The 27,665-nt window shown below is 43.9% G+C and overlaps 1 protein-coding gene across 2 annotated transcripts in view; it reads left to right on the plus strand.

The window, feature by feature from the left end:
• COBL (cordon-bleu WH2 repeat protein) overlaps positions 1–27,665 on the plus strand; it is a 264,865-nt gene that overhangs the window by 35,149 nt on the left and 202,051 nt on the right. For both annotated transcript variants that reach the window (XM_080379027.1, XM_080379028.1), the window contains exons 2-4: positions 18,676–18,920; positions 22,383–26,352; positions 26,583–26,681. In XM_080379027.1, coding sequence (XP_080235153.1) covers positions 26,638–26,681 — 44 coding nt within the window. In that variant the 5' untranslated portion in view covers positions 18,676–18,920; positions 22,383–26,352; positions 26,583–26,637. The remainder of the gene's footprint in view (positions 1–18,675; positions 18,921–22,382; positions 26,353–26,582; positions 26,682–27,665) is intronic.

Genomic DNA, 27,665 nt, shown 5'->3' on the forward strand with positions numbered 1-27,665 from the left:
AACCTGATGTCATGAATTGACATGAAACCATTCCAAGGAATAAACCCTAGCTAAATCAAAACATGTTACAGAAGCATGAAAAAAAGATTTAACAGTGCCAACTTATGTGAAAAATAAACAGAGAAATGTATGTCAATATGATGTCTAAACTGAATCTCATACTGTAGCAGAGCTGACCTTGGATTACTATAGCTTTGGGTTATTATAGGCATGTTTTCCCTGTTTCACACAAACAACTCAATCCCTTCCTTTTAAAAAGAAATTATTGTATTTTCCAGCCAGTCTCTCTACTTATTCTGTAAAAATAGTGCTCATCAAATGTCATTTTTACTTATGATTATTATACCAGACTGTCTAAAGACACTGTTATGTATGCTATGCTGCTAAGTATGTTTATGGAGGGGTATAACTTTGGAGACTGCTTTGCAAGCGCTGCTCTTTGGTTTTGTGGTTTGTTGTTGGGTTTTTTTTCTTATGTGGTCTCAAACAATGCACACTGTCTTTCTGACTAAGTTGCATCCATTTTAGCAGTATAGTCCATGTACTACAAATAGTTGGTTAAGCAGCCTCAAAACTGTGAGCTATTTCAGGTAGAATCAAGCAGTGGGGGTGTTTCTTCTCCAGGAAAAAAAGCCCTCATAGTTTCACCTTTTGATAAATTTCAGACTACTTTCTAAAGTTCAAGGACCTTGAACTTTGAAGAAACTCTTCTCTGAACTATGTGGAAACACTGCACTGCCTCCGTGTCGCAGAATTTCTGATGGTTGTCTCTGAATCTCTAGTGTCCTGCGGAGAATTCACATTGAATCCTAAAGTGATGTAGAAGTGACCTCACTTTCACCTAGAGTGATATCAGACCTTTTCCCTTTGAAATCTCAAACTGCTGCAGCCTCTTCTGAAAGGCTTTGACTTGCAAATACTATTCCTGTATTGGAAATTGAAATCTTGCCATGTAAGAGGATGGCTTGATCTTCTACGTATACTTTAATTTGCATTCGTATCAGGGAGAGGGAGGAAAGAGTGAACCCAGTGTAAAGAACCTGCCTTTTGGAAATCTAGTTTATTGCTGTTCTTGTGAAACTGAAATAATTTCATATACATCTGCTTTCGCAAAGTTTGATACAATATAGCATCTGAGATTACCGGTATGAATGCTTCATGCCAGTGTGCTTTACTGATAGTAATGGGGAATGAACTTGTGTGACTTTCTTTAAAGAGCCACATTGGTGGAAAATAAAAACATGATCCAGATGAAGCTTCCTTGCTGTTAAATTGATTTGCTATGGAAGTGGGAACAACAATTCTTTCCTGCATGTTGCTTGTGAGTTCTTCTCTTGCTGTGAGAAGAGGGTGTGTTCATGTTGTAACTAGTAAACAGATAGTGTAACTTACTCTAGTGTATTTCTTTGGCTTTATTCTTAGGTATGAAACAAAAGGGAATACCAAAGCTCCTGCAGACTACAGTAAGCAGATATATTAGAGACAGTGATGTGCTTAACATTTTAACAGATGAACCTGAATGCACTGGACAATAACATCTCTGCATTGTGGCTAGTTGACAGCTTCATCATTATATCCTATTATCCTATACAGAATTTTAAATACCTTAGCTTTAATAGATGTACTTGAATCCAAGCTATTGTTGTTGTTGTTATTGTTGCATTTGACAGCAATTGGTATCAAGTTTTTATTCTGACTCTGAAAATAGTCAGGAAACTTGGGTTTGCTGTTTTTTGGCTAGGACCTACTTTCTGTTCATACTGATGACTAACAGGACACAGTGGTTTAAATATTTTCCTTCAGGAAAAAAACATTCAAGACGTAAATTGCATTTACTCTGGATAGAAAACCTGCTCAGTGAGGTCCTTGAGGACACTGTGGTTATTCATTGAATAGGGTGATACTTTGAATGTGTAACCCCATCTTTTTCATATCAAATGTGGGTAAAAAGATGTTGGCATCTGGCCCACTAACATCCTTAATCACACTGACTTCCTTAATCACTGAGATCCTGCTCAATACAACTAGCTGATAGAAACAGGGTCTATGCTTTAAAACCAAAACACACAAAAAACACAACACACCCCCCCCAAAAAAAACAAACACTGGACTAATTCAGCAACTGAAAGTACCAACAAAAGGGATATGAATGAGGAGACACTTTCAAGGGCATCTGTAAACTCCTTGCCACTTGACAGTAATAATATATAAACTCTGGATAAATAATATAGCATTTAAGTATCTCTAACATTTATTGAAATTCTCCAAAGAAAACTCTTACAGTAAGTGAATTGATAATGTTAATAGCAAGAGTATTATGCTTTAAGAATGCTAAGAAAGCAATGTAAAGATTGCGAAGCTTCAGGAAAATCTGGATATCATAGAGCTATTAGTAAATTCCACCCTGGGTTTGAGTTCAAATGTTTTAGTTCACACAATATTTTGTGGAAAATAACTTAAGCAAGACGCACTATGCTGACGCCATCTATTACATAAATTACATTAGCTATGGAATCTGTTAACTGTATTACAGAGAAGTGCAATGTTATCCAAAATGCTTATTCTTGAGCTGTTTGGAAATCAGCTGCTGCTGGAAAATGTTAACTGGGAGAGAAATTTTGTGGAAAGGTGCTGGTTTTGATAAATGAAAATGAAAGAGAACCTTCACTATAGAATGAATTATATGAACAAAACATGCCATGAAAGACAATATCAGAAAGAATGTTAAAAAGCCAAATCCTTCAGTGATTTGGGAGTGAATAAATACATTTGTCTGAGGCAGAATGGGGCTTGCAATCAAGGTTTCCTACATCACCACTTCAGTCCTAAGCAAAGGGCTGGTTAATAGTGTGTGGTGAAAGATCTCCCTCTGTGAGGTTTTCCCTCCAAAGTTGAAAAGGCTTAAGCTTCTAATTAATGTGGAATTTTGATATATGAATTGGAATAAGATAGAAATATTTAATCTCTAAGTCTGCACTGAGGACCAAAGAATTGCTTATACTCTTGCAAATGTCCAATCAATCTGCAGTTATGTGCATTGAAATTAAGTCCATTCTGATTCTGAGCAGGACTAGAATGACAATTCTGTTCAAATTTCATCAGGTTTTAAGGCTCTTTAGCTTTTGATCAAAAGCTGAAGTTTTAACACTTTATCAGAAAGATGTGCAACTGGAAGCATCCATCTCACCTCATACATGCAATAGGTAAAATTTGAACGGCATTAACATGTAGCATATACATTATATGCCCATTGTTCCTTAGAACTGAAGATCCCAAATCTGTAGGACAGGTGTTCCATCTCCTAAACATTGTGTTCTGACAGCTGGATGGAAATTAATCCACTTCCATTGTGTGAGTAACAAGTCCTATGTATGTATTTAGTACCTAAACTTTGTAAGAATTGGCTTAAAAGTAGCAGGAGGGCTTTGGGTTTGGACCCATTTCCTGAAATGTGCATCTGGGTTATGGTTAGTGAATATCTTTTGGCTAGAAGCTCTACCTGAGTAAGCTTGCATTAGGAAGCTGTTCTTACTAAGTTTAATTTTTCTCTGCCCCTGCCTCTCACTTCCTCGTGTTCTCAGTGGTTACTCTACAGAGGTTTCTTCTTCCATATTATTTGAATAGGTACCCAATGGGACAGGTCTGATGTTTTGTGGATCCAAACATCCAGCAGCAATCTAATCACTTTGTGGAGAGGTAGACATTTATGTTATGGGTGGGTGGGTGGTTTTCTTTTGTACCGTAACTTCCAATAGGCATCCTTGAATCAACACTTGTTGAATTCATTAGGGAACCGGTACTTGCTAAACAGCAGATTTGGTTAATAAATGTGTTCATTTCTTTTCAAGTCTTTAAAAATATTATTTTCATGTTTATAAATGTGATTTATTTGCATATCAGGTAAACTGACAAAGACTTTTGCCAAGGAAAAGGTCAATACAACAGCAAGGAATGGAATGAGTTGAAAGATGAGAAGCTGAAGTAAAGGACTGCAACATTCAAGCTGTAGATTTAAATGAACTTTCTTTCCTTTCTTATGCCCTAAAATAATCTTTTGGCCTTCATTTATTTTGCAGCTCATTTGGACTATCTTCCTTGCCATTTCATATGACTGAAATTCAAAGGGCATTAGAGAAGACTTTGCTAGATTTTAGGCAAGTGACTTGCCAAGAACTTTTCTCTGCTCTTCTCACTCTACATCAGTATTATCTGGACGAAATTTTATTTATCAACTACAAGAGGTACCGATGCAGGTTTCCACCCTGTCTAATGTATACTTCCTCAGCTATCAGAACGGTTCCTCCCTTTATGCTCTAATGTAGAAAGAAAAAGGAATTTGTCTTTTCCTACAAATCAAGAAACTGGAGTGCTCTGAACTCAATTCCGTCTCCCAGAGGCAATGTAATGGTCCCATAATCCCACTGACTTCAGTAAGAGTTGAGAGTAATAATTAGTGCCTAAGAAGTACTCAGCACTTTGAAAGCTCCATCTCCTATTGAATAACTGAGATAACCAGCAACTACCCTACAGCAAACAAGACATACTTTCAGAGCACTTGTACTTTACAGGTGGGGTTTTTTTCCCTGCAGGAAGTACAACTTATTTCACAACACCAACCTGAGCCAGATTTACTGCAACGACCAACGCAACCAAATATCAGCTCTGCGGTCACTGTCAAGCCGCAAGCACTGTTAGAGGGCAAAGTCACTGAGGGCGTTCCTTTCATCTTCTCCTCCCTTCTCTCTCTTATGCAGTAATTGTGGAAAGAAAGGCTTTTTGCAAGAATCTTATACAGTTTAGTGAATTTAAAATGAGCTACAGAGTTAAAAACTGTTCTGAATGTCCACCATAAATTTCACCTTACATATAAGCATCTAAAGGATTATTTTTTTTCCTTACAGCTTAAGAGCTGTCTGCAGGAGCAACGGTGGTAAAATGGGATTATATGCAACGATTTTGCTGCTATAAAGCTGAGCCTTGCAGGCTACCTGAAAGAGTAGCAGTGAGCACAGGAAAATGAAAACAGTATTTTATAGCTGCAGTGAACCTTAAATGAGATTTATTCCTGTGATCAAAGCATTTTCTTAAAGGAATAACTCTTGTTTGAAAGTGTTACATTGGGCTTCATAGTGCCACTGGGTGCTTACCAAAAATCCTTCTTGGCTATTGCCTTTTGGGTCACAGAGGCTGTGGTCCTCTAATGCAGGCAGGGCCATTCCTGATAGCATTGCTTGTGCAGTCCAGAGGGTGTCTTTGGGATTTATGCACCCAGGCTTTTGTGCACAGCTGCTCCCACTTTTCAGCAACTACGCAGGTTGGAAAGACTGCAAGAAGAATGATGGAAGTATGTTTGAGATGTTGCTGCTTTTCTTATCATGTAGTAAAGAAAGCTGAGTACCCATGAGTTTGCACATTATCAACAAGGTACATGGATTAATTACTGATAAAGAGGTTAAGGGTGATAATGCAAATGATCCCATCTAGTGACTCTGCTGTTCGAGGGTTGATCCACTGTTTACCTGTTCATTTGGCTTCCACGGTCAGTAAGTAATCATATGGCTGGAAGCATACAAGCGATCATTGTTTCTGTGCACATGTTACAGAGAGCGTAGTTGGTTTATTTTTTCTGTTGTTTGACTGTTTTCCCCAGTATGGGTTTCCCTACTGCCACACAAAGGTGTTTCCAGATATCTCTAAAATGGGGCTATTCTCTTATCAGCTCTGAAACCAGAGCTAGTGAAACAAAAAAGAAAAAAATAAGATAGCCGTCTTCTCTATGAACACATGGAGCTGTTTCTCCCTGAGCTGCCTGTGTGGAGATGATAGCACTGAGTTTGCTTTGTAGGGCCTGAAGTGATTTTGTCCAGGCAGTACAGGCATCCTCCCCACTCATTAGTGAGGTATCCTACTGACGTTCTTGAGATCAGTTGTGGTACCTTGAGTGCTTGCCCATGTAGAGGAAGATTTAGGCAGAAATGGCAATTCCCAAGACAGCGTGACTCTCAGACACAGCTAATATGCCTGGGAGCCAAATTTCAGAAAAAATATGAGCACTTCAGAGCTAAACGCACAGACATGAACTGAATGTGATGTGATGTCTGGACATGATCTTATCTCAGTGCTCTTGGACAGAAATGAACTTTTTTTTGATTGATGGGAATTTGATACCTAAGTCTCCTGAATACTACTTGGAAATCTTACTGTGAGGCGTATCTGCTTAGGCATGCATTCAGCAAAAAATATTTTTTTTTGGGTGGGTTTTTTTTGGGTGGGGGATTTTATTGAAGGGTGGGAGACGGCTAGGTTCCAAGTTTCAGATGGATTTTTTGATGTTGTAACAGATTCACTCTACTTATTTCAAAATATAAAGAAATTTAGCTAACAAAAGGTACTTTAAATGAACAGCTGTCACTCTGAGGAATTCTGATGCCAGTTCAAAAACATTGCTACTTGTCTTATGGGCACCTAAGACATAAGTAAATTGTGCAGCATGACTACAGAACCTTTTCTTTTCTCATGTTGGACAACGTTTTATTTTACCTGTGGGCAAAATGTGTAACCTGTTCGCATAAGTTAAACACTGGAAATGAAATATATTCCCTGGCAATATAGAATATCTTGTATCTGCTTCGGTCAAATATGCAGTCCATATTCAAATAACAAAATATCAGGAGAGTGGTACTACTTCTGTGAGTGCAGTAATAGCAACTCTTTTGTATTATCTTTTTTCACCCAGATGCTTCTGGATCCTCTCTTTGTTGTTAAAAACATAACTAAAGTGTGCGTATGTGTTTTTCTACTGTGTAGTGAACAGAGATAGAGACCTGTAAACCCCATCCAGCCAACTGCTTTTAGATCCTGAAATTGAAATTAGGATTTTGTTCAAGCCACCTCTGCCACATCTGAATGAAGCAAAAGGACTAAAAAGGGCAAGGTGAAAAGCAGGTGGGCCAAGAGATAGGTGTGAGATGCCACTAAACATTATCCCTCCTTTCCATTTGGAATGGAAGTACCTCACTTGTTCAGTTGCATTGGCTGGCCAGGCGCCAGACAAGATTGCTGTATGAAAGACTGTTATGCATATAAAAAGGCCCCAGTTTAAATTTTGTATACTTTTTCCAGTATATTCCTGATGATAGACAGGACTTTTTTCCCTGAAATTTAAATGTACTGGCTAGATGGGTTCCATTTGTCTTTAAATGCCATGAAACATATGCTGAGAGTGTTATCAATCATAGGAGATTATATTTTTAATTGAACTTAATAATTCCAGAATGCTTGAGTACTCTGTGATGCTCCCAAGTGCTAACGTTTGTGTTAAGACACGGTATTAGCACATATGCGATGTGCTCCATCCCATTCATCGTACCATCAGGGCATCCATCTGCCTAAGTAACCCCTCTAAAATGGGGTAGCTGAGCAGCATTTATATTCAGATCGCATTTCTGCCTGAAAACAAACAAGTTCGAGATGGTCATTGCCAGGGGTTTTAAAAACAAAATCCCCTCTGGATCAGATCTGCTACCTTTGTGGAGATTTACGTCCTTGCAGAAAATAGTGATCAGACAGTGTGAACTCTTGTCTGCAGAATGGAAATATCAAGCTGATCAACATTTCCGCATTGCTAGGAAGATAATCCTTCTTTATGCTGCTTATCTGAAATCTGTCTCATGAATCTGAAGGGAGGATTTAACCTAAGCAGTTAATTATGGTGTTGCTAAACTTCCTCCTCTCTCCCTCTTCCTTCACTTCAAGAAAAATCATAAAACTGTAGAGTGTAGACTTCAATTAAAAACAAATGAAACATTATCTAACTGAACGTTTATTAAGGCACCCCAAATTATCATTTTACTTTTGTCCTGATTTTACTGTCTGACCCAGATGCTCAATGTTGGTGGCCTCTTTCAGAGGGGGACAGCATGCTAGGTGGATTTTTGGTCTGAAATAATCTGGCTGTTCTTATAAAGTTTTGGGCTGTCGTTTTTTTTTGATTTTTTTAGTATATTTGAGGCTGGACTTTTTGCTTGGGTCTTTGGGTTGTTTGCTTTTTGGGGTGTTTTTTTGGTTCAGATCTGACTTAGAGCACTTAGCTGGAGAATTCTTCTGTGTCAGGCTAAGCCCTGTCTGTTGTCCTGGCCTGAACCTGGCTGTCAGGGAAGTGCAAAAGCAGAATAAAGACAATGCCAGATTTATTATTTCTAGGGCATGTGAGAATCTTATACTCTTTTATTCTAACTTAAACTGCAGAGAGGAACCATGGTTAAGGAATTTGTTTTTTACGGTATTTTGTACCTAATTGAGACTTATGAGGAAGCTTTAGTATGTTTTGCTGGTTTTAAGTGCCACATTTGACCCCTAACATGACGGTGATAAAGAATTGCAAAGACGTGTTGCCACACATGAAGGAAAAGCACCGTGATAATACGGGAAATAGCTTGGGGTTCATTTCTCACGCGCATAATACATTTTGTCCATGAAGAAATGTTTTACTCGTTACTCAGATTTCTCACCCAACCTCTTTAGGAAGATCCTCTTTAGCTTCTGTTTGCACACAAACTTTCTTTTCCCTTAGCATGAGCTAGGGCAGTGAGATCAATATATTTTTCTTGGTATAGCCACTGAATGAACATCCAGTTCTACTGTGCAAGCTGGTCTAGCTTAGGGTGCGGCTTATTATGTAGCTTAGCAAAACATGCATCTCATGAGACATGAGAAAAAGACTTGAATTTATGTAATAAAAGACATTTTCATACTGAGAAGAGGTACCCATAACATTTAAGGTTTATTCAAATAGTTATAAAAGCTTTCATTCTCCTTTTACTGGGCTGCTAAACAGGATAGCTCTGGGTTTCATCTGGTGCTGCTCTGGCCTCTTGGGAAGCTTTTGGGCACAGCCTTCATAGAAAACTCTCCTGCCCAGAGCTGGGTGCATTTCTCTGTGCAACACAGCCCCTAGAGAAAAAGAAGCAAAACATTCTTGATTGTTCTGGGCATGACAAATTACAATCTCAGAGGTACAAATAGATCCTGTCCAACCTTTTTGTCCTATTAATTTCTAAAAGAGGCTAAAGTTTCTTCTCAGAAGGTTTAAGACTTAGGCAATGTACACAAATTGCCTTTCGTTAGCTTTACAACTGTAGCTTAATTCTGGATGAATCCCACAAGTTCCCACTAAATCCTCAGGAAGTTTTGTACTCTAGTATTTCAAAAGCAGAGGCATAAGTAAGTGTTTTATGAAGGCATCTGTTTAGGCATTGTTGTGATTTTGATTTTTCCTTTGCCCTCTGTTCCCAGATTCATCAGGACAGGTGTTACACTGTTAGCTCTTTCTCATGTTCCTGGCTGTTTAAAACTTTTAGGAGCCTTTTGGTATGTCGTCTACCGAGTTTTCCCAAATGTGAACTCATTTGAACAAATCAATGCTTCTAGCTAATTCCTCCAACCAGCCATTCTCCAGGACATGCTGAAATGTTACTAGAGGTGTGCTTAAAACCATGACCACAAGCTGTTTTCTCCCCTCCCCTCTCCACACCACCCATCCCCCCGAATTTTGACAGTATTTTCTTGCACAGCATGTAGAATAACTGTTGTGGGGGTCCTAGCCATTTACATCACCATGTACACAAGACCAAGTACTGAATTATGACAGATTTAGTATGAAACAAAGCTTCAAATTTTGCTTTGCATTTAGTTTCTACCAAGACTTGTGCTCAGAGGCTTTACCAGCCCTGAGGTGGTAGGATCCAACACGTGTGCCCAGTGGTTTGATGCTCAGAGAAATTCAACCTATGTGGGACTTGCTTGAGATCCAGTTATGAGGATTTTTAAAACTTCTATTGGTCCTTGCTACACAGGGTTGTCTTCTATTATTACATTTCACAGCAGTTTTGTAACTGGAGTAACAGATACAGCAAAAAGAATGTGAGAAAAGAAAATTACTTTTCTCGTGCTTTCTTGTACTAAGAAGTTATTTCGTAAAGCTGTCTACTTAACTGCAGCTGCTGTCTGTGCCTGCAGATATTAGAAGAAATGACACTATGGCTCAGCACAGCAGCTTGATCTCTGGTTTTGATTTCTTCTGTATTTCCCACCAGGCCTTTGGGGGCCCTTAAGCTACTGAGAATGAGTAGATTGTTAGACATTCATGCAGTGGCTGCTTTGTTTCCCCTTAAGCATTTTTCTGTTTGGTGGCAGGACAGTTTCTTGCCATTCCCTTAACTGAGGTTTATGTAAGGAATTGATCATAGCAGTGCTCCCTCTGAACTTGTTCCAGTTTGGCAGACAAAACTCAGTTGTTCCTGAGTTGCTGCAGCTCCTGGAGGAATTTTTCTGGACTTCAGATGTAGGAGGGCAATTTCTCCCTACTATGGGCACTTTGAAAAATGTCCCCAGTGAGAATCAGGCTCTCAAAAGATACTGCAGTAGCAACATGTCTCACACACACTCTGAGATTATAGACCCTAAAAACTATGGACCAGCTCTGACTCTGGGACACCACATTGAACTTTTTCCTGTGTGTGTTGTGCTTCACTGAATGACATACTCGCTCTGCATGTATATCCCAGATACCTCTGCCTGCTAGGGTCAGTCTGAATCTCCTTATGTGAATGTTTTAACATGCTGTCATTTATGCACTCCATGTGTGCATCTTTTTTCATGGTCACTGATTTGCTTTCCCACAGACAAGATCTCAGTGTACCCCCATTCTCCCAGAAAATAATCAAACTAAATCTTTCACTGATAAGTAATGATATCAGATGTAATACTTCTTGACAGATAACTCTACTGGTATATTTTCCTGGAAGCCTCTAGATACTGAGCAGACCAGCCCAGGATAACACTGATAAATAGCCAAAGACTCTGAAAATTGGAAATTTTTCTTAGTGGTGACCAACCCAGGGTAAGCAAAAAGCAGAACATACTGTAAATAACAAGCAGTAGGTCCTCGCAGTTGCTAGAGGATGTGATACCCTGCTGACAGTCTGGTGGGCTTGCTTCACAGACAGTGTTTTTTATGATAAGGGTGGCAAGACACTGGCACAGGTTGCCCAGAGAGGTGGTAGATGCCCCATCCCTGGAAATATTCAAGGTCAGGTGGGATAGGGCTGTGAGTAACCTGATCTAGTTGAAGATGCCTCAGCTCATTGCCGGGGGCTGAACTAGATGACTAGTAAAGTTGCCTTCCAACCCAAACTATTCTGTGATTTTATGAAAGCACTCCAAAGTAACAGGCCTTGACTAAACCAAAAAATCACTCCCACCCCAAAAAAACCCACCCAAACTCTGTGTGTGGTTTGGACAGTGAGGTGCATTTGTCCAAGTGTGCCTCTCAAGTTGTAGGCCAGGCAGGGTTGCTTGCTGGCAGGAAGGTAACTCCTTTATTTTTTTCCTCCTTGAGTCTCTTTGGGAGTTTCTGATTCACTTCCTCTTCTCGCAAGACACAAAGAAAATTCAGCGTGCACGTAACTATTGCTGCACACTCCCTAGGGAGACACCAGCACATGTGGGTGTTCACTCTAGCTCTCTGCGACCAACAGGTAGAACAGAGACAGGTCACTCATGGTGCTCTTGACAGGAACCCTACATTAAAAATAGTACACTTGCTTGTTTGTCTCCCTAGAAATGGTCCCAAATCTTTATGTTGTTTTCCTAACCTTTTTTGCCACCTTGTTTTTACCTTGTGTGTCTGTTCACCTCCAATGGCAGAATGCAAATATACCAGGCGGGATCAATTGTCAGTATCTTTTCGCTTTCCTAATAATTCAATGTCTGTACCACAAACTTCAGGGCATCTTTAGTTAAAAGAAAAAGTTTATTCTTTCACGTGTTTTTGCATTTTGTGTAGCAGACTTTCTCCCAAATCTATGCTTTGATCCTAAATTATCAAAAGTGTCCTTACAAATTGCTAACAGATGAAAATAGCATGTAAAAAGGTTGGACCACATACACATTCCTAAGAATTAATGTTTAACAAGAGTGCAACTACTGAGAAGATATCTGTAAACAGTGCTTGTTTACATGAGAACCCTTTGCATAACTCTGGCAGTGAAGAGCAGATCTTAGTAAAATTTACACCCAAGTTAAACTTCCAGTTGTTCAACTCTTCTAATGCAGGAGAAAGCCAGCTTCCTGCAAAATGAGCATATGACCTCAGAAATGTTCCCAGGGGACTTTTTGTTCACCACTCCTTCATCTGTAATTTGGTTTTAAGTATCCTAAATAATGCTGCTGCATTATAGTAATATTTTGTCTTGTGCGATTACCCTTAAAACAAGCATAGAATAAGCTGTGAGATTGAGGTTGCAGTCATTAAAATACTTATAAACTTCGGGAAAAGTAGAATTAGGCGTATGCACAGGGGCACATACTTTGCCTGGGTTTGCTGAGTTTAGCTTGGGCTCCCTGACATAGGATTAACAGCTCCAAAACATTAAATGAGACCAATGTCTCATTAAAATATCCAAAAATAAACACAGGGATGGAAGGGTGTTGATATCTTAACGGGCCAAACAATTTTAAAATACGTATATGAAAAAAGCGCTTTTTTTCTCTGTGTCTACAATAGATAGCATTTTGCTTGCCTGTATTTGGACAAATCACCAGTGGATCAGGGCTGATGGGCTGTGACCTCTAGAAGTTAATGTGTTACACAAAACCAACATTAAGCTAGCAAATGCTGGAATTAGTGCAGACTCCAGGATGTTTCAAGTTCAAGTGTCTTTACTCCTGCCGTTTCACAGTACTTGGGGTATGTTGCTGAAGTGTCATCCCTGCTTGAAAGTGGCACTGTACGATCCTCCAACCCCACCTCAAACCAAACCAGGAAATCTATCTGGGTTAACAAAACACTTCTCTGTTGTTTAAGGTTTCACACACACACACACACACACACACACACACACACACGTAGTTATCAGGATGACTGTAACCTGGAAGGGGGCACGGGTAGGCTGTAAGTATGTTTAGGAGTAGTGGGGCTGTCCCCCTGGGCAAACTACCTGCCCCACGGCATGCCACACAGAGATAAATAAAGTTGCTATGTGCGTGAAGGGGGAGGGAAAAGAGGGCAAAAAAGAGGGAATAGGTTTGCTGGGGACAGAGAGGAAAGTGAGATTGCTTCTTTCATAAACCGTGCCAACTTAGATTACCTTGAAGTGACTATGAAACTGCAGTCTAAATTAAGTTTCATCCCACGTACCGAGAATAATTCATAATTGCTCAGAGCCAAGGAGTTTGTTGGAGTCTGGGATGGTATTTAGTTATTTTAGTACATTGCCCTTTCTTCTTCCTAGAATCTCTCTATTTGCTTCCTTTTCTATCTAACAACATATACTACAGCGCCTTAGTATATCCTCAGACTGTATACATATCCTCCATCCTACATACCAGTGCTAGCAGGGAAAAAGAAGAGTACGGTCATTTCATTGAAACACTGCTCCTGTTGTTCAGAGGTAAACCTCCTGAACTGGCAGCAACAATGTCTAGGTACAAATCGAAGGGAGCTGCTTCGAAAGCAGTCAGTTGAGGCCACACCTGGACAACTGGGAAAATTATATTGAACTATCTGATTTTTCCTGTTGGCAAACCTGAATCAAACCGTTAACAAAGGATTTTTTTGGTTGGCTTTTTGTTTTTTTTTTTTTTTTTTTCTGATAGAACAAAAACCTGACCAGGTAGATAAACAGAGCAATAGTAACTGACTGTCATAGTTATTCTTTAACTATAACAGTTCATAGTCTTCTCCTCTAAGGAAGTAATTTCTAGGCTAGACCTTTTCCCATCATCTGCAGGAGGCGAAAGCTAAGATTTGTTGGACAATCAACTGCTAGGTAAAGTGATGCTCTGCTAGCTGCTCAGCTCCCTGCTGGCCATGCCTCCACAGAGTGGGCACAGCCAGCTCCAGCTCCACAGGCCCTGGCAGCTCTGCTGAGAGCCCCTCGGCTCTCAGCCGGCTGCTCCCAACCCAGCACAGCCACCTGAGTGACTCCTGGGGCTGCAGGACTTCTGTAGTGCTTTAATGCTGACAACTACCCACAGCCACCAGCTGAACTGAACTGAATAGGGAGCTGGACATGGATCTTCAAGGAGGCACAGAAATTGTGTTTTCAGCCTCTTATGTTCATACAGTCTGCAGAACTTATCTCGTGACCCCCACCCAAGCTAGCTAAGCATAACCACCAACCTTGCACTTGCAGCTGGACATGAGCTATTGCCTTAGGCTGGGACAGCCATTTACCCAGATTACAAAACTATAAGTATCATTGTTACAGCTGTAAACTTTTCCCCAGTTTGTAAACTCCATTTCTCAGCAGCACCTCTCAAATGTAGTAACACAACGTACAAAACAAAATATTTAGGGCACATCTACTGGGGCTCTCTACCACCCCCTCCCCCCACTGGATGGTGAAAGAGCCCATCTGGTGGGGCTTCCCTCCTCGCTGGGGCTCAGAGTTGTCTGGCAGGGAGGTTATTCTTTGATTTCTGGGCCCAGCCATCAGGTTCAGGACTCAAAGGGACTAAATTAAGGATCATTCTGCTGTCTAGGTAGTTTTCTTTTCTTTCTTTCTTTTTTTTTTTTTTTTTTTTTGTAAACATAGAGTGCCTGGGCATGCAAGAGACAAAAATACAAGTCGTTCACAAGCAGCTGAAATCCTCATGCCACTGACATAACAGGTGAAACCTCTGACTGCCAGTGGGTTCAGCCTGGTCACTTCAGCTCATCAAAGCAGCCATGAGCTCAGGAATTCAAAATCCTTTTGCTTATTTTTGCACCTCTCTCATCAAAACTGGAAGCTCCAATAACAAATCTACCCACGGCATCCTTTCAGCTTCCTGCTGCAGCTTCATTTTTATGATGGTGTTAGCAGAATCTTTCATCGTCCACCTCCCCAGGGCATCTTCTTCATGCCCATGCATTTCATTCCCATTTAAGTAAGAAGCTAAAGATGTTCAGCTTTACTTAGAGCATAGCTGGGGATTACAAACACAGATATCATGATTTAAAAAAAGCCAGCCTGTTCTCTTTTCCAGGATGTAGTAACACCCTGCTTTCTTTGCCACCTTGGGAAGGGAGTTTACCCCTCATCCCAGAGCAGCATATTGGGAGTGTCAGCCCTATGTCCCCAGGGAGCAGTGACAGAGGCCTCCCAGTGGAGAAAGTGCTGGATACAAATGCTCTAAAACCTAGTTTTGCAATAAGACCTTAGAGAATTTTGTTGTTTTGTTTTGGGTTTGTTTTCCTGCTGATTTATCTCTTCCCTTTCTCAATCATTAGCCTTTTCCAAGACTTAATCCAATAATTGAAATGTTATTAAGACTTTCATTGGCCATTTTCTTGTTACAGACTGTCACAAGACTGTTGAAGAAATCATGCTCACCAAAATTTCCTTCCCTGAGTTTTCCACAGCCTGTTTTCTGATCATGCTGCTGCTTACCAGACAACTGCAGAACCACTGATTTCATTTTGAGCTTCTATGATAAAATTTAAACAAAGGAGTAGTTCCTATCTATTCTGTTGGCTCAGCTGCTGGACTACTATTCTGTTTCCCTTGAAAAACTTCCATTTAGGAGTAAGGAAGGATCCGGCATCCTGGGGTTCAGTTACGAGCTGACCTCAAATATCCTCAGTTTGCTGATGAATCCGAGTGCACTAACACAGATACCCAAATCCTCACTTGGGCACTCAAGAATCACAGAGAGGGTTGGGTTGGAAGGGGCTTCTAAAGATCATCTTGTCCAACCCCCCTGCCATGGGCAGGGGCATCTTTCACTAGATCAGGTTGCTCAAATACACATCCATGCTCAAGCACTTGGGGTGGGGCATTCACAGCTTCTCTGGGCAACCTGTTCCAGTGGCTTACCACCCTCACAGTAAAGAATTTATTCCTTACATTCAATCTAAATCTATCTCCTTGTAGTTTAAAACTGTGACCCCTTGTGTTATTACTACGGACCCTCGTAATAAGTCTCTCCCCGTCTTTATTCTTAAAGCCCCCTTTCACTATTGAAAGGTTCCCCCTGAAGCCTCCTCTTTTCCAGGCTGAACATCCCCAATTCTCTCAGCCTTTCTTCATAGAGGGTGTTGCAGCCATCTGACCATTTTCGTGGCCCTCCTCTGGACCCACTCCAGCAGGTCCACAGCTGTCTTGTGCTAAGGGCCCCAGAGCTGTATGTGGTGCTCCAGGTCAGGTCTCAGGAGAAGCCATAGGCATCTTGAGCTTTCAAGTAAGTCAGTATGCAAAATACTCCACCCTAAAGAAAACAAACCCCTATAGTCATAAAATTATATATGTATAGATACATGTATATATTTTACAGTTTATGTTACAACCATCTGAAAATGCCAGGTTTAGCCATGCTTAGTCTCTATTAACCAGGAAGGAACGAGGTATTCGTAAAGCAGTAGGGTAACAACTTTCAAGATCTGTATTAGACAGCAATTTGGAAATCCAATTGTAATGTACAAATGAACCATATTTTATAATTTTCTAAGGAACCACCTTAAAACTGAAAACATGGTAGCAAGGTATTGTGGATTTGCAGTGATGCTCTTGCAAATAGTGCTCTTTTCCAAAGGGTTACAGATGCCACCCCTCAAGTTGCACAAATATTCTCCTAATGCTAGGATATAAACATCTCACAGAACGGAATGCTGTACCTGCAGCGGGGTGACCATGCCCTGGAGGCCCTCCAGCTGTTTAAGGTACTTGGTGATCTTGGCAGCAGCTCAGCTGGGATTGAGCAACCCAGCAGAGGAGGGTTTTGGAGCGGTGAGCACAGGCTGCTGTGGGAGAGCCCAACATGCTTCCACATCAGGGCAGGACCCGAGGTCATCTGCTGCACATGCAAGAACAAGGACAGGCTTCTGAGAAAACCTTCACAGAAGTGATGGCTTAGGCCACAGAGGTTGCTGCAAGACTCATGGCTGGTTACTCTTGTGGGCACCTACAGGGGCTGACTCGAGTGGGCCCTTGCCTCATATCCACTGGGTCAGTACGGCACGGCAAATGCAAACTGCATGAACAACTGAAACATCACTCTCTGACTTTTCATTTTCCTTTGGAAACTGTAGACGGGTTTCAAAAGCCGTATTGAGTGAAAATTTGCAAAGATTTCCACATGCATTTCAGTTCAGTTGTTATCACTAAACTTAACGTGGCTTTTGTGACACTGAGTTTTAAAACACCAGCCAGTGCTGTGAAAGCACCGCCATAATAATTATTATGGCAGACATTAAGGTAATGCATTTTAGGAAGATTTACACCTTCATTTCTTATCTTCCAGTGAAAGGAAAAATTGTATGTAAATCTGTGGGTTCCTTTAATATTTCATCAGATTATGAATAAGTATAAAAATCAAACAAACCAATGTATTCCTTTAAATCTCTATGGACATGTGCATATTTACTGGAGAGATTGAGGTCTATATTCTAGACCAGGGGTGCTCAAACTGTTTAACCAGGGGGCTGCCGCGCGGATGAAGTGGCAGGCAGCCATCTGCGGCTGCTTGGGTTCCCACCCCAACCCCCGGTGGGGGGGTCTGTAAATACCGGGGGCCGGGTTGAGGACCCTGGGGGGCCGTATCCAGCTCGCGGGCCGTAGTTTGAGGACCCTTGCTCTAGACCCTTCATGGCTAGTAAGGCCTTTGAAGGACACTTGCATTGTGAGAAAAGATGGGTCTCTGCACGACTGTTGTTTTCTTCCCTCGTCATCCATCTGTGCTGAGAGACGAGAAGGTGGAGAAAAGGTGGGGCTCTGGCTTGCTGCCTGCTGTGCTGCAGAAGGGCGCTGTGCCAGCGGGCTGGGCAGCTGGCTGCTGCGGGGAGAGCTCTTGCCACGGGGGCAGAGGAGGAACCAAGCACAGCCCTTTGCATCACGGTTTGCTTTCTGGGCTGTCCCTGAAGCAACGCGGCAGTGCACCACCCTGTGTTGTAGATTCACAGGAAGCTTTGTAATCTGGTTATTCTAGTCTGTGACTGCTAACAGTAGGAAATTAGTTTTCTGTATTTGTAAGTTAGAGGTACGCCACATTTTATTTTTCCACAGGAACTCTAAGGAGCTAGTTTGTATTATTCTTAATGCCCTGAACCGGAGGTAATTTTCACGCTGTGCATTTTCTGGATACCTGCAGATGACTCACCTGAAGAAAGGGAGTGTTGTTTCATTTTAAGTATATCATAATTTGTACCCTCTCCTAGACTGAGATTGCAGGCTGAGGACAGCTGGCAAGCCAGAAGACAGAGAAATAAAAAGGTTTCAAAGATTCATCAACCACCTCATGTCAGGTATAGGGCATTTAAAGCACATGACAGATTTTTTACCTTCATGTTGTCCTTTAGGGGCCAGTAAACAGCAGGGTCCTGTGAAGATTCATGTAGCACCTGTACAAGTGGCTGGAGGTACCATTAAGATGTAATTAACCTCACCTTCAAGAGGAAGAGGTGAGGAAATGAGAGAAGAAAGGTTGTGTAAAACACCCAGTAATTATTGCCCATGTTTGCAAGTGAAGTGAATGATTTGGAAAAACCAGTTGGAGTTGGTAGAAACCCTCTCATTAATGTAGGCTTTGGATCAGGCCAGTGATGTTCTCCAGATAACTCATATTTTCTCCACCTCTCTTTGCTGAGCAGTTTATCCAATCCCTTCCTTGTTAATTCAAGGAGAGTTTTCCTTACAGGACCAGGGTGAGGAAGGTGATCGCAATCCTCTCCAAAGAAAGAAGTGTTACCCTGTCTTGTCCCCATGTGACCGCATCTGTCCAATGACACCGTGGTGAACCAACTGTGTACTTCATCTCAACCCAAGTTCTCCTGGATTAGTACCACCAGACATCTTTGGAAGACCTCCCTTCCTCTTTCTTTGCCATACCCAGCTAACCCGTATCTTGTGGAAAAAGAGATAAGCAGCAGGACTGGTCTCAAGGTATGTTAGCAAAACGAGAGAAAAGCATTACTGCCTCATCACTTATTGACATCAAGGTGTAAATTGTCTGAAATGCATGAAGGGAGAGTTAAGAAGCCTTTGCTGGCCTCAGAGGGGTGGGTGATGGGGAAGCCACCCTTCACACCACTGATCGTGTCGTGACATGGTGGTGGCTACCAAAAATTTATTGTACCTTATGTCAATTCAAATAGGGCCAGAGAGAATTCTCAAGGTAAGTTATTTCATTATTTACATCCTCACACTTGTAACCTAGGTCTGAATTACATACAAGGCTTTATATACATCAGTCTTCAGACTTCATCTGCCTTCTTCAAATGCTTTCCTGACAATAACATCCATTAAAACTCTAGACCTCAGAGGTATGAGTCTCATGTTACTGTAATTCAGTGATTTCAGCAGGTTCATGAGGTCTACATTTGGGGTGGGAACGAATAAAAGGTAGGCCTCTGAGGGTGCGTGTAGTAAGTAAACAGCATGCAGCTGTTCAAGTCCCTGTTCAGTTTACGAAGAATTCTAGAGATGATATTGTATGTCAAAGGTCTTATTTTTTCTAAAGAATTAAGGAATTTAGGTGTAACACTGGTGAGTTTTCACACGCATGCAAATCCTCACGTGCTTTAAGATGTTGCTCAACTAAGGCAATCATGAATTACATAACTCAATAGAAACTGCAGCAGCACCAAGCCTGCTACTTTTCTACTTTTGCATAAGTACACACATATTTGTCTTTATCTGTAGGGTACTAGTTTTGATATAAATACAGAACCAAATCTTGTTTTCATTTATGTTGCTAACAATCAGGATTAACTGAAAGGTGCATCAGATGATGCAAATGTGAAATGAGAATTACATAAGTAACTATGAAATTCTTAAAAATGAAACCTTGAGATACCACTGCCTCCTAACCATGGAAACTTTCTAAATTTCGGTGAAAGGCTATACTGAAAAAAACTATTTAAAAGTGGTAGAAGTTTAACCCAGTCTGTGAGCTAAAAGATAGTTGTGGACGTTGTTAATAAAGTTTATCTCATATAGTCTTAAGTATTTATAGAGAGGGCTGTGAGTGGATATAATTCTTCTGATTATAGCTTGGCTGTATTATATACATGAAAATAGAAATAGCCTTCTGGAAATAGAAACCCTGGTATTGAGTATTCAGGACAGACATAACTCACTTGAAAGTTGTTTTCTAAGGACCTTTGGTCACTGCAGGGACTAACTTAATTCAAGAGCAACTTCAGCAGTTACTAGCTGAAGCTCCACATGCAAGCCAGTGTTTCAAAGGCAGCAGGCACTCCTCGCTGCCATCACTTGCAGCGCCAGCTGTGGGTGCTGGGAGAAGAGCTGGGTACAATGCATGGGAGAGGCACAGGCTGTTGCAATGGTGAAGCCTCATGGCATTGTGTATGACGCATGCTGCATAAGGAAAACTGGGAACATGCCATGTACACAGCTTTCTGTTTTCTTTATTGCTGCACTAGATCAAGCACGGAGTGTTCCTTCTGCCATCTCCTTGTTAGTCCTGCCTGCCTTTACAAAAGTCTGGCCTGTCTGTACCATACTGACTGGAAAAGTGTCATGCCCAAGTCAAGAGCTCTGCTACACCTTCCCACCACTTCTAAATGAATGTTTACAGATCTGTGGAAAGTTACTTACACAGAAAGCTCATTAAATTTCCCTTTCTGCTAGTTCTGCTGGGCTGAGCAGCCCAAGAGCTCTACTTCTCTTTCATGAAAATGCTGAAAGAGAGGGTAATTCTAAGTATAGCACAAATTATTTTCATTAGAGAAAGAGGTAGGATGAAGAGAGTTTTAGCGGCAGCAGCATCTGGGAGGCAGTGAGTCGCTTCTCTGCAATGCTGTTTCTACAACTTCACTCTCCTTGGCACAGCAAACAAAAAGCAAAAACTTCACAGTGAGGAATGGCTGTAGCTGGGTCACCCTGACCAGCATGCTGGGCAACATCACCCAGCTCCGTACAATGAAGGTGCATTTACATAAATTAGCTAACGTTTTGATTCAAATTTGGTTTGTAAGCTGGTGAAGCCTGCCCAGATGCTTTTTTCAGTCATATAATATGACACGGTCTTGAAGACTCATTTTATATTTTCCCTGGATAATAGTATTGGCTTCTCTGACACTGTTCTCAGATGACTATGAGTCATGCAACTCTGATTTTGGGAAGCATCTTAATTAGCATCTTGCCTGGGAAGGTTCGCACCACAGCCGAGTCCATGAACACAAGCTCTGGCCCACTGGGTCTGTCCAGGTAAATACCCTTATTAATGTCAGTTTAATTGCAGACTAGGCCTGGGGTTTCAAATCTTGAAAAAAGTTCACTTAAGAGGACTGCTAAAGAAGAGAGGAAATAGAAGGCTACGTGTCCAAAATATATAGAATGAAATATTAGGGGAAAGCAAAACTATTGGGGGAAAAAAGAGGAAGAATGGAAGAATAAGCATGTAATCAATACTCAACCTTTAAAACAAAATCTCCAGAGTTCTACAGTTCTTACTTTCAAGACTGTGCCAGCATATTATAGAGACATATCAGCTTCAGTCTGGGTTATGCTGATGCCTGCCATGTCCACTTTTAGCCACATAAAATAAACCGATTTTAATTTCCTGATGACAGTGTCATTCACAGAAATTCCTCTTTCTCTATTCACATGATGGATTTAAACCATTTCCCCATCTCAGTTAATGTACATCATATTCCCCACCCTGCACGTATGCTCTGAAATTCTCTCTAAGGCAAGAGGACGCTCCCTTTCCAGAATATTTTTACCTGGCATGACAGTGTTCCATCTGCCCCACGGCTCCTGAGAGTCAGCGTTGGGCCGGCGCTGCATCATGCGCCTGCTTGTCTGCTGTGCTGCACTGGCCCTCTCTCCTCCGCACCACCTTCCAGACCACACCACGGTTTGAAGGCAGGAGTGAATGGTCAAGCAGGGGTTTCCTCAACAGCCTTTTCCACGGAGAGGTCGGGAAAGAGTTTAGCTTTCTCCATCACACTCCCTATTCCTTTTTCTAGGTGTCTTAAGGCCAAATAACCTCCAAATTCTCTGACTTCAGTAAGTTTTGGGAGATAAAGTAAAAAAATCCCTGAAGGGATCTATCTTTCAGAACAGAATGGGTTGAAAGATAACAAGACGAAGGGCAAGCTTCAGTATTTCTACATACATGGGAGGTCACTACTTCATAACTCAGAAATATGAACTACCTCAGCTAAAGCTACATAAACCTGTATCCATATGCACATGCTCTTTCAGATGGCTTCTTTGTCATGATGATTAGTAACTTCTTTCACTCTTTCCTTGCAAGCCTCAATTGACATCACAGACTTCCTACATGTCAGTCTCTAAAACCACAAAGAAAACTAAAATTGCTGTTCCAAAAATTCCAGGTTGTCCAGGGCAGGAACTGTCTTTGCTCTCTTGTAGAAGCTGTACAAGTGCAGTTTGGCACTGAGTCACAGGGGAGGCTCCTCGGCATGACACAAGATAAGTAAGAGAAACAAAAGATGAACCAGAAAGTTGTCAGGGATTTGCTATGTGGCCATGGGCAGATCCAAGCACAATATCCTCATTCCCTGTTAAATGCCCCACTTATGGAGTCATGCTGCCTTTCTGAAGCAAATTCAGCCTCTTCAGTGGTATTCGCTAATGTTGCGTTAGTCTTGTATGGATCAGAAATGGCATATTTGCTCAAAACTACTCATTGTTTTTATTCATTATTTTCACACATTCCAACTACACTGGTATCATTTGCTCAGTTATTTCAGATTCCTAAAGAAAAACAATAGGACACATAGTGCTAAATCCCAAAACAACTTTCTTAAGAAGGGGTGCTCTGGGACTCAAAGAAATGGTCTGGCAAGCCCTGAAAAATCTCATTTCCCTTCTTTTTTTCCTTTTTTTTTTTTTTTTTTCCTTTTTTTTCTGTGGATGGCAAAATAAAAGGAATTTGTGAGCTTGAGGCTACACAGATCCAATTGCTATAATTACATAGCCAGGAATTTTGCAATTGTACAGTAAGCAAGCTCTCTTACAGGGACTAATGCTTAAATTGCAATTTCTAGGTTGCTTACAATGGGGAAAGGATTTATGTGGTTAAAAATGTGTATTTGCTATTAACTAAACCTAACCACATTAACTAACTTCTATTCACAACCTTTTCCTGCTATAATTTCAGGTTTGTTGGTTTTGCCTTGGATTTAAAGCTCAAACCTGATTTCCAATTCTAGGATGGCCCTCAGACTGCTAAATCATAGGAAGATACGTGCCAGACTAGCGAAAAGGCTTGTTTAACTGGTGCATTTTAGCTAATGCTGAGTTGATGATAACCTCTTTTTGTTACATTAGAAACAAATTCTTTGGTATTAGACTTGTATTACCGGATTCCTTATGTGTTTGTTCAGTTAAGCTCATACTATAAACTCAAATTCCTGAAACATTGCAGGCCACTTTTAGCAGAAGAAAAATGTAGCCTTAAAGGTTTGATTCAGTAATACTACTAGCAGTGATGGTGAGGAAAAATAGGAATAATGATTTGAAGATTGTATAAAAGCAGAAATTTGAAATTGTACTGGTGATTTTTTTTATATTATTTTATTTTACAGGCCTAAACTTTTACATCAAGGATTTTGTAATCTAAACGGCTTATAATTTTCTTAGGAAATATATTGAGGAGGCCCATCTAGATGGAGATGAAGCTATACCAATAGGGAAAGGGTTAAAAACAGTCCAGGGTGAGGGACTGAACATGCTCAGTCTGACAGACATTTTATGAGATTGGCATATACTGATGCAGCCCCTTGCTGAACTAATGCCCTTTGCCTAAAAAATAAGCATAGCACCCCGATTGTGGGGATTACAATGCACAGTAGAAATGCCCCCTTTGCCCTTTTTTTGAGAGCCAGGCCCAGTGCCAAGAAGTCTGGAGAAAGGCAGATTCCCATGTCGTATCGCAGAGTGTGCTCCCTGCATTTCACCCGGCTTTTTCATCAGCTAAACAGGACTTAAGAACTGGGGCTGTGGGCAGTCAGTGCCGCCGGTGCTCTGGACATGTATTAAGATCATAATTTCAATGATTAAAAGGCTTTCATTCTTTTTCTGTATTATATAAAAAGAAGCAAACATAATAAGCAAATGTTATTTTGTTGTTTTAGGCTTTACACCTCCGCTCAGATGTATCACCGTAGAGCAGAAGTTATAGCTAGGGCAGGGGAAGGTCTTTCAGGTTCTTAAAATAAACAGAATGGTGTAGTTCCCTAATGATGCAGACAGTGGAAGATTTGGGGGTTTCTGCAAAGGTTTTGTGCCCATGCAGCTTTAGAAACTATTCTAGGATCAGGAAGAGTTCACTTAGATTTAGGAGTAAAAAGGGAGATGAAAAATGACTAATAGATGATGAACACGGCAATGAAATCAAGTTCCCATGATTTAATAGATCACCATTCATTCCTGGAGCTATGGTAACTGACAGCATGCAGTCTCTGAAACAATCCACTTGCAAAATAAAGCATGCAAGCTAGCCTATATATTTCCATAAGGGCACAAATTAGGAACATGCATGTGGCTCATTACCATGGCATGTGGCTCCGATGACCAGGGTAATTACTGAACTGTGGTGACTCAGTTAACTTCTACCCATGGTAACAGGGAAATTAGAGATCAGTGTTTTGCTTCTGTAAATTCATATTTTTGTTTCTCTGCCTACAGCTGCCTCCCTTGCCCTTAGGCTCTGTAATGTCAGGGATGGAGAGGGGAGAATGGAAAGCAGCATTCATAACTCTCTGCTGAGGAGATGGGAATTAAGGGGAGACCCCAGGTTTTCAAAGCGAGAGAAGACAAAATTAAGGATGACTAAAGTACAAAAAGTGTTATGTTATACATTGGGGTAAATGTACAGAAACAGAAATTTTGATCATAATGCAAAAGCCTGGGTGCATGACAACGGTGGGCATTTACAGGTAACCTTCATCCACATAGTACACATCATTTTGTGTTACTGGCAAATGAATCCAATGTCTGAATGTTTCAAAAAAAATGCAATCTGCCTGGGATGGGGGTTTCTTGCAGATAGTAATGCCATCACTCACATGCAACTTCTGACCCAGATTTTCTGAGCCTTGCTTGCTAGGAAGAAACTCACTTTCAGGGCCAGAGAAGCTGGCATTTACCCTGGTCACAGAGCTGGGCAAGACACTTTCTGATGGGCAGATGATGCAGAGATATAAGCCTGAGCCTGTGGGTAAGGAAAAGTTTGGGGAAAGGGGTAACCATTAACCAGAACCTGTGGGACGGTGGCCAAGGCAGACAGGTGAGAAGGCAAGTCAGGCAGCATCTCCCCTTCCCCTCGTGGTCCCCCGCCTCGCTTTCTCACGGTCACTCCACTGCTTACTCCTGTCTCCTGGTCCCTGTGACTGCTGGTGGCCTGACCTGTCTGCCACCTCAGCCATGGCCGGGAAAGCAAGGTGAAGCTGGCGGAGAGGGTCGGAGGGGCACAGAGAAGCTCCTGAAACGCCCGGGCGGGGCCGGGGCGCCGGCACCGGGCACCCCCGAGGCAGGCACACGCTGCCGTAAGCAAGCCGGGCTTCCCAGCTTGGTGCTGCGCTCCCACACGGGCCTAACAAACGGCGTGAGGGGAGCGTTTCCGACACAGCACCCCGAGACTCATAACACGCCACCTGCGCTGCCACGAAGGCTGCGCCGGCGGGGACCCCCGCAGCGCCCCGGGAGCGCGGCTGGAGGCGGTGGGGCCGCGCTGCCCGCCCCGCCGCTGGGCTCGCCCCGCCGGGCTGCAGGGTCCCGGGAGAAGGGCGCCGCGCCGGCCGGGTCACGGCCCTTCAACCCCTCTTCGACCAAAGCCACTAATTTTAAAACAGTTCTTTGCGCCGCCTCCAAGGAAAAAAAAATAAATCTGGAAGGATAAAGGTGAGGAGCCACAAGCCGTAGGCGGCAGCGCCAGGGGCTGGGCAAGGCGTGCGGGCTGCCGAAAAGCCCTCGCTCCCCGCGGGGCTGAGCCCCAGGGACAGCCGCCCGGCAAGCTTTGCTTTGGCCAAGTTCGTGGCGACAGGGGGTGGGAGAGTCTCCTGAGCTGCTGCCAGCGGCGGCGTTTGTCCCTTCGCTCTCCCGCGGGTTTCCCCATCCCCTCCTCTCCCCCGCGGCGGCGTGGGCGGCGGGGGCAGCCGCCGTGTTTGCATTTGTCCCGGCCAGTCACATGGAAACGGGCTGGCAGCGCCCCCGCCCCCGCCCGCACTCCCGGGCCGCTGAGCGGGCAGCGGCCAGCCGCGCCGAGCCGCTTTCCCCGGGGGCCGCTCCGCCTCACCCCGGCCCGGCAGCCCCCTCCTCGACGGGCGAGGCCGAGCTGTCAGTGCCCGCGGCGCGGCGTGGCTTCCCTGCCGGCCCGGTAAGACGGGCGGCGAGGGGCGGCGAGGGGCTGCTTGTGAGCCACCTCGGCAGGGCATCCCCGGGGCGGGGGGCGGCGGCGCCCCGGGCAGTGCCGCCCGGCGGCGGGGCGGGGAGCGGGGCCGGGCGGGAGAGGCGGGGGTGAGGGAGGGCGAGGCCGGCTCTCACTCGTCTCCTCTTTTCCCTCCCTCTGGAACCCCCCGGCCGCCGACCTTCGCCGCTGCCCCGCAGCGGGACCGCGTCCGGACCGTCCCGTCCCTTCAGAAGTGGTGAGGTCGGCCCGGCCATGGAGACCCTCGTCCGCCCCGGGGCCAGCAAGCCGCCCAGCGGGTAAGCCACCCGCCGCGACCCGGGCCGGACCGGCCGCCGTGGGCCGGAGCGGCTGTGGACGGCGCCGGTAGCGGCCGTGCTGGCCAGCGGGCCTCGGTGCCTCGCCTCCCTCCTTCCCTCTCTCGGGGCGCAGCCTGAGGCGGCGGCGGACGGGCAGAGCGGCACGGCCGGGGAGCAGGGCAGCGGGGCCGGGGGCGGCAGAGTGAGCGGGGGTGCGGAAAGGTCGCGAGGAGGAAAAGCGGCTGCGTCGTCGTTCCCGTTGGCAGGGGCGCCCCGACCCTGCTGCCGGCGCTGCCCCTGCGGCGGCGAGGGCGGGGCTCGGTGCGGGGCGTTGTGCCGTGCAGGGGGCTGCCGCGCTGGCCGGGCGCGCCCCGGCCCTGTGGGGCGCCGCGCCGCCGTCGCTCGCTGCTCCCGTCCGGTTTGGAGCCGGGGCGCCGGGCGGAGCGGGAGGGAGCCGGCGGCGCGGCCGGGGTCGCTGCGGGTCTCGGGGCGGACCCGGCTGGCGGATGGGCGCGGGGGAGCCCGCGGCCGCCGGCGTCGCTTTTTGCTGCCCGCCCCGCTGCCCTGCATGCCAGGACGCAGCTGCCAAAAGCCTTCGGAAGGTTTCTGGAGCTGCCGCAGCCGTGGGTCCCTCAGCCTCGCCGTGCAGCCGCGGCAGAGGAAGAAAAACCGCTGCCGCCCTCGAACTAAACCCCACCGAAGCGGCGGAGGTTGGTGCCGGCGGGCCCGGGGCTGCAGCCGCTGCGCCCGCTTCCTCCTGCCGTGGGCCCGCGCGCTCGCAGCGGTCGCGCTGAGTAGCAGCCGGCCCTAGCGCGAACGGCAGGTGCATCTGGGCTTTTTCGAGAGAAAGAGACAAATACAGAATATGCCAGAGGTGCATTTACAAGTCCGTTAATTAAATGGCGCGAGCAGCAGCCAGTTGAAGCCCTAAGTGATCTCTTTTGTCAGAGCAGAAGCTGGGCAAGTTCTAAGAGCTGTGCGGTC

Source organism: Falco punctatus (genome assembly GCF_963210335.1).
Source record: "Falco punctatus genome assembly, chromosome: 3".
NCBI classification, from domain to species: domain Eukaryota; kingdom Metazoa; phylum Chordata; class Aves; order Falconiformes; family Falconidae; genus Falco; species Falco punctatus.